This window comes from Anopheles gambiae, chromosome 2, assembly GCF_943734735.2.
Source record: "Anopheles gambiae chromosome 2, idAnoGambNW_F1_1, whole genome shotgun sequence".
Lineage (NCBI taxonomy): Eukaryota > Metazoa > Arthropoda > Insecta > Diptera > Culicidae > Anopheles > Anopheles gambiae.
Window position 1 is genome coordinate 70,882,511 of NC_064601.1, and position 7,837 is coordinate 70,890,347.

Genomic DNA, 7,837 nt, shown 5'->3' on the forward strand with positions numbered 1-7,837 from the left:
TACGAGACGTTGGCGTGGCCCCGAGCACCGTCAAGGTGGTGTTAAATGAGGACCTGCGGTACGCGTCATACAAGCGACGTAGGGGACAGCTCAAAACAGCAAAAACGCGCGAAAAGCGGCTTGCCAACGCTAAGCGCTTGCTGAGCTGGCTGAAGCACCCGCCACTTCCAATTTCGACCGATACACCAGCACCGACGTTTGGCCACCCAGCTCCCCTGACCTTAATTTTATGGATTACTTTGTGTGGGGCACAGTTGAGCGGGACACCAACAGGCCAGAATAAAGGCCGTGTTTGCGGCCATCCCCAGAGAAATGGTTGTCCGGGCTTGCGCGCGGTTCCAGAAGCGGGTGCAGGCGGCCATCAACGCGGAGGTGGGGTACTTCGAATAAAAAATGCGGCAAACATGGTAAGCTAAACTTTGTAGAATTTTTTTTCTAATATTTAACATAAATTTTGTTTTTTTTATGCGAAAACGGCTGAAATACTTGCACAACATATTTATCTATCAATTACAAAGCTTTTTCAGTCCAATTAAAGTAAAAAACATAGAAAAATAACGTTTTTTCTGGAGTGGCTCAAGATTGTTTAACAAAATGCTTCGGTTAGCCGCCGCCAGATGCGCTAGTGAAAATCGAAATTACACTTGCGAGTACGATGAATGTTGCCCGGCCTTTACAATGTAAACACCGATTCTATGAATTTGTTGCATTTGCATAGCATTACAATCATAGAAATACATCGTTGAATAAAAGGGAATCAAATACTTACTTCTCCCTTAGCGGTTTTATACAAATTTTTCGGTTTCGAATCCATTTTAAGAGAATCCGTAGTTTGGTTAATACACAATTTGCCTAATTCACTTGAGAGATTAGTTTGATCAAGAAAATGAAACGACTTTCAGCAAAGAAAATATACCGTAGCGCCTGCAACGCGCATATAATAATTATAGCTAGCTGAATTTTAACTAAATACAACTACAATTAAGGTTAGGATAGAATAGAATAGCATAAGGATAGGAAATAGGAAACGGTAAAAAAGGCGATAATTAGGATTAGCCAATCAGGAATAAGTTTAAGGGACTTTGGCGCGAACGAGCGAATATAAATTACGGGTAGGTTGAGGTTTAGGGTCATTAAGAAAAGTCCGATCTAAGAGAAAACGCTGCCCGACTGAATATCGGAGAATAAAACCCCAAGTAACTACACAACTATCAAGTCCTTCTATTTTTGGTAGTTAGAAGTTTCATATCACTACAATACAAACGTCACAATACAATGACATCGGATGACAGCGGGCGTCCGACGCGGCCCAGACCGACGTGATTCGCTTGTCTGCGGTCCTAGGTAGCTCAATTTTTTATGGCATCGTCCGATGTCGTCCGGTACGTGTAGCTTGGCCGTTGCAGCTATTCGAGCCGCATATGTTCGAATCATCCGTTCGAATGGCGCAAAGCTTTCGAAAAGCTTCCAAAGCGAGGCAGCTGTTGGTTAGAAGGGCCTGGAGCAGCTAAAATTACCATTACAATTCGCTCGCAAGGTTTGAACTTTAAAATACATACAGTTCTGGGAAGCAATGTAGTTTAATTACTTCCTACACAATGCTAGTTCGATTATTTAAAAGGACAGTGTGATATTCCATCGAAAACACCGGAACTACAGTAACACACGTCTGCTCTTCATTCCGTCCAACCTCCTACTGCCCGCACACCCACACTGCTACTCTCACATACCACATCCTCCCCTTGAGGAATAAGGCTACAAATTCTTTAATATTCGATTAATCGTTTTGGTTTTTTAATCAGCCTAGCCTGTCGTTCTTTCACTAGCCCTGCTACTTCCTCCGAACTACTACTACCACTTGTCAACCCTTCTTCCGCTTTTCGCATGAAAAATTTTTTTATGTGCTTTACATTACGATCGTAAATTTTTCCTGATTTTTTTTCCTTCACCGTTACCCTGCCAGCACCACAAATTTTAAGTACCTCATGCAATTCTTTTTTGTACGATGAGTCTGTCTTATCTGCTTTTTGATTTCTAACTAAAACCGTATCCCCAGGTTTAATGCTATGAGGCCTAGCTCCACGCCTTGTATCCTCTCTTTGATTGCGCTGAAATTTCGCCATTTTATCCCTGTCTCGTAATTCATCATCGTTCGCTTGTCTAGTATCCGTTTTTGGGTTTGGTAACCTATGCCTAATAGCTCTACCAAACATTAGTTCGGCTGGTGCTATTTTAGTTACATGGTGCGGCCATGAGTTATAATCCGCTACATATTCCGCAAGGGCCTGTTTCCAGCATTTTTTTTCTAACCGTGCAATGGCTGCAATCTTATTTATACCTTGCATTCCACGCTCAACTAACCCATTTTCGGTAGGATTTAGAGGCGTGCTATTTATGAGTTTTATCCCCCATACATCTGCTAACCATCTTTTGAAATCTACCGCATTAAACGGGGGTCCATTATCTGCTTTTAATTTCTTAGGTACATAGTATGTTAAAAATATCCTGTTCAATGCTTTTTGTATACTATTCGCATCCGTTCGCTCTAGAGGGACGGCTATCAGAAATCGCGAGTAATTATCTGTAAGCACCAATGTTTTAACATTATCTGTGGTAGATGAAATATCCATTGACACATAATCCCATGGATTCTCCGGTAGCTCCGTTAATTCTATAGGTACCGCCGTATTTGTCGTTTTCACTAGCTGACATTCTGGGCAGCTTCTAACAAAAGCTTCAATCTCTTTGTCCATACCGGGCCACCAAAGTCCCGTTCTCAGAACATTTTTCATCGTGGACATGCCAGGGTGGCTTCTATGAGCTAATGTTAACGCTCGGTTCCTAAGTATATGCGGGAGGACCATCTTTTCTTGTTTAAATAGGAAACCGTTTTCCACATACAGCTCCCTCTGAAACGCTTTATACCTTGCAATTTCTTGTGGCCATTCATTCTCTTTATCTAACCAAGCAATAACCTTGTTTAATATAACATCTTTTTCTAATTCCTTTCCTACTTCTTCCGTGGTTAACGCCAATAGTGTTTCATTAACCTGGTTTACGCACGCAGTAACCAAACATAGTTCGTGAGGCTCCTTAGCAACCCCAAATTGGTAATCCTCTTTAGATCTGCACAGCCTAGACGCAGTATCGGCTATGTTCTCGTTTCCCGGAACGTGTTCGAAATCAAAATCATAATGGTCCAGTCTGATGAACCATCCTTCTGCCCTGGACATAATCCTCTTTCCTATATCTTTTTGTTTAGCCGGTTTAATCATAAATTTCAACGCTTCACTATCTGATCGCAACAAAAATTTCCTTCCTAATAGATAGTAAGCAAATCGTTCCATAGCCCAAACTATGGCCAAAGCCTCCCTATGCAGTTGCGGATAGCGGCTTTCCGTCTCCGTCAATCCTTTGGATGCACATGCGATAATACGCATTTCGGACGTGCTCAATTTTTCTTGGGCTAAAATTGCTCCCAAGCCCCAAGGTGATGCATCAGTATATAGTATGATCCTATCCTTTTCATTGAAATAACCCCTTTTGATAAGGTCTTCCATAGCAACCTTTTTCAATTCTTCAAACGTATTTTGATGCATCTCTTCCCATTTAAATTTATCTCTTTTTATCAAATCCCTCAACGGCTTAGTTTTATGTGAAAAGTCTCTGATAAATGAGCCAATAAAAGTCAACATTCCTAAAAAACTTCTAAGTTCACCTGCGTCCTTAGGTCTGTCAAAATTTTGAATGGCTGTCATTTTTTCCCTCATCGGTAATATTCCTTCTCCATCTAGTGTTAATCCTAAGAAATTCACTTTTTCCTGACCATAACACGATTTTTCTTCGTTAATGGTAAGTCCATTTTTTTTAATAACTTCCCTAACCATATTTTCTATTTCCTTTAGTTCTTTCAACGATTTACCGTACATCAAAATATCATCTAGGTATATAAGAACATTTTTGCAATTTCTGAAAACTTTCTCCATCTCTTTTTGAAAAATCTCCGGTGCACAAGATAGCCCGAAAGGTAATCTCTTGAACCGCATTAATCCATTCATCGTCATAAACGCAGTCAAATGGCGCACCTCACTATGTAATTCTATGTGAAAGTATGCGTCTTTCAAATCTATCTTAGAAAACAAAATCTTTCCATCGTTGTTGGGGATATCAGTCCAAATTCTTTCTAATGATGGCATGGGGTACGGATCTCGTATGATAGCCTTATTCGCTTCTCTATAATCAATAACAATTCTAAAGTCCTTATTTCCTTTCGGCACTAGCACCATAGGTGACACAAAAGATATTTCCGCATCCTCGCTGTCTACATACTCAATGATACCGTTAAGCTCCATTTCCTCTAGTCTCTCATTCACGGCTCTCTCAAATGCTTTAGGTATATTATAACGTATTATTTGTTTGGGTGCGACTGTTTTGTCTATTCTAAATTTCACCGCACCAATATTCAATTTAGGAAATGTATCCTTTACTGTCGTCTCTTGTGTTTTGTTACGCAACATATAATGCTTTCCAGGTCCTATGCATACTAAACCTAAGCTGACTGCTGTGTTAAAACTTAACAGGGATATTTCAGCTCCCTTTACCACAAAAATTTTTGCCATAGTTCTATTAGTTCCACCTGCACATATTATTGCTTTAAATGAGCATTCTACGTCCAAATCTGCACTATTCGCATAACTCCGCAGCGTTGTTTCAGGGTGTGGCTGCCATTCACGCACACTCGACTGGGCGTGTGTCCTTATTTGCCACCAACTCTCAGCAGTAACAGTGTTCACCGATGCCCCAGTATCTAGTAAGAAAATGATAGGCACATTTCCGATCATGCAGTTAATGCGCCTTGGATCGTCGGTTACTGCATGCCTTCCTCGTTCGCCGGAAAACTGTTAAAGTAAATTAAAATAAAACGAAATAAATAAGATAAGTGAATCAAAAATACACTTTTGCCCACACACTCATGAACTTTTGACGGCGAGCAATTTCAGCTTGCTATATATATATATATATATATATACATATATATATATATATATATATATATATATATATATATATATATATATATATATATATATATATATATATATATATATATATATATATATATATATATATATATATATACATATATATATATACATACACATATATACATACATACACACATATACACATATACACACATACATATATAGCATGATAATAAGTTTTTGTTGTTGTTGTTGTTGTTGTTGTTGTTGTTGTTATTTTATTTTTTTATTTTTTTTTTTAAATTTATTTATTTTATTTAATTTTTTTTTTTATTTATTTATTTTATTTTTTTTTATTTATGTTTTTTTTTTTTTTGGTACCGTTCTGCAGCGGGGTCTCCTATTACCACCTGATTAATGTCCTCGGTCTGCTTCTTCACCACATTTGGAAATCGATTTGATCCCAATCTGGTTCTGCAACAAATTGCCAGATGTCCTATGGCACCGCACCGGAAGCATTTTGATCTGGATGCTCCACACTTCCCCCAGCCATGTATTTTGTCACACTTTGAGCATTTCGTTGCTCCCTTATTATACGTGTTCCGAAAACCGTTTGGATGCATTCCCGATAGTCTCTTGTTTTGTTGTTGTTCGTACGGCTCATATCGTTCCCTTTTCGTTCTCCACGAAGTCACTGCCGCTACATAATTATCGCTATCTGTAAATTCTTTTGTCGTGCTTTTGGCAAGCTTTTGTTCTATCTCTCTCTTTTCCATTCTTACGAAATCAAGGTGTTTACCATGCTTTACTAATTTGTCCAATTCATTCCCAAATAAATCTGCCATTTCAAACAATTTTTCGGCAATCTGGGGAACGGAACGTCGCAACACAGCTTGCACTAACTCTTCAGTTTTCTGTTCTTCTGGCAGACCACAGAATTTCACTTGAGCTTCTAATCTTAACACCCAATCACCAAATGTTTCATCAGCTTCCATTTTCATTTCTCTCAGCTTCATCCTTTCTTTTCCCTCATCACATATGCCGTTGAAAAAATCGTCTACCCCTTTCACTGTTTCTGTATACACGTCCCCTTCACCACTTTTCACTCGTCTTTCCTGCATTTCTATAATGTTTAGCAGATAGCTTCCAGCAAATACTTTCAAAGCTATCAACTTCATTTCCGAATTCACTTTTCCTTTACACATCACTATTCTCTCATATTGTCCTTTAAAACGCGCCCACTCTGCTTTCCGCTCGTGGATAGGAAGCTCTTCCGAAAATGGTTTAAGCGGCCAAGAACCGGCCAAAAAATCCCCCTTGTAATCTTTTTCCTTGCTCTCACTACGCACTTCCAGGGCACACTCCAAATTGTTCTCAACTGTCCATCCTGCCATCTTTCTAAACCACTTCCTTGCTTGTTCTGTGACGATGCTGTCCGATTGCTACACCAAAAGCGACTGATCCTGATAGCTCAGGTTGCCACCAGCCCACCCGTTGCAATGCTATGTGTGCGATCGTCACTTATACAATCACACTTGTTTACCATGGCATTGAATTCCATGGAATTGTTTTTGCCAAATCTTGGACGGCACGCCATCACGCCGGACAACAGCCGGGTTCGGTTGAATCCATCTAAGCAAACCAGTGACCGACCATCCATTGTATTCCATAGAATTGTTATTGTTGAATATCGGGCAGCTGTACCAGACCGGTCAGCCGGGTTCTGCTGGCTGAAATAAATAAGAAAAAGAAGAAGAAGAAGAAGAACGCGAAACAAAAAAAAAAAAAAACGATATACCGCTTTGTTTTTTTTTCAGCCGAGCTGAACTCGGCTACCACCCGCGTATACATTTCCTTCGAGGGGCCATGAGCTAAACTCGGCTACCACTCTGGCTTACACTTTCTTCGAGGGGCCATGAGCTAAACTCGGCTACCACCCCCGTATACATTTTCTTCGAGGGGCCATGAGCTAAACTCGGCTACCACTCTGGCTTACACTTTCTTCGAGGGGCCATGAGCTAAACTCGGCTACCACCCCCGTATACATTTTCTTCGAGGGGCCATGAGCTAAACTCGGCTACCACTCTGGCTTACACATTCTTCGAGGGGCCATGAGCTGAACTTGGCTACCACTCGGGCTTACACCTTTTTGGAGGGGCCATGAGATGCACCAGGCTACCACTCGGTTTATCCTTTATATCGCCTGTTTTTATCCTTCCTCTCCTTTTTTTTTATCACTCCTTATTTTCTTCAACCTAGGAGGGCTTTTATTCATCATGGCAGGATCGCCAATGTGATATTCCATCGAAAACACCGGAACTACAGTAACACACGTCTGCTCTTTATTCCGTCCAACCTCCTACTGCCCGCACACCCACACTGCTACTCTCACATACCACAGACAGGATAACAGATACGGAGTATACACATTTCATGCATCATTTTTGTGCCCTGGCACTGTTGAACTCATAACAGTATGAGGAACATTGGCCTTAAGCAAGGGAATTATTGTGACAAGGGAATTATGCAAGGGAATTATGGTATAGATTTCCCGAGCGTAGGCTGTTTGAATTACAGCATATCCAAAATGCCAAACCAGGAAACATAAAATCATTCTCTTACCGTAGCAATAGACGATGCGCAATCTCAGATTGCGCATATGTTTATCTGTCAAACGGCCCAATCTGTGAAAGAAATTTTATATATCTCGGACATATAAATCTCGAAAATTTATGCGCAATCTTAGCGCAATCTTGAAATAATACGTTTGTTTACATATAGCGGTAGGTATTGAAACGAATAAATATGAGATGATGCGTTGATTTTTTAACCAAAAATCTAATTATATTTTG

General features: G+C 40.1%; 1 protein-coding gene across 2 annotated transcripts; it reads right to left on the reverse strand.

Annotated features, from left to right (window-relative positions):
• Positions 1–1,654: 1,654 nt before the first annotated feature.
• LOC133391809 (uncharacterized protein K02A2.6-like) lies at positions 1,655–6,364 on the reverse strand. 2 transcript variants are annotated; one of them, XM_061648187.1, is made up of 2 exons: positions 5,396–6,364; positions 1,655–4,898 (listed from the first exon to the last, which is right to left on the reverse strand). In XM_061648187.1, the coding sequence occupies exons 1-2, from the start codon at positions 6,188–6,190 to the stop codon at positions 1,767–1,769; spliced, it is 3,927 nt and encodes a 1,308-aa protein (XP_061504171.1). In that variant the 5' UTR covers positions 6,191–6,364; the 3' UTR covers positions 1,655–1,766. The 2 variants fall into 2 exon arrangements, with proteins under 2 accessions (XP_061504171.1, XP_061504172.1); XM_061648188.1 differs by having other exon boundaries at positions 5,367–6,364.
• Between the last annotated feature and the right edge of the window lie 1,473 nt (positions 6,365–7,837).

Bases quoted from the DNA above. Each gene is read 5' to 3' on its own strand.
- LOC133391809 (XM_061648187.1), bottom strand. From the start codon at position 6,190: ATGTGTAAAGGAAAAGTGAATTCGGAAATGAAGTTGATAGCTTTGAAA. The intron at 4,899-5,395 runs GTGGTAATAGGA...TTACTTTAACAG, and splicing joins AGACCGAGGACATTAATCAG to TTTTCCGGCGAACGAGGAAG.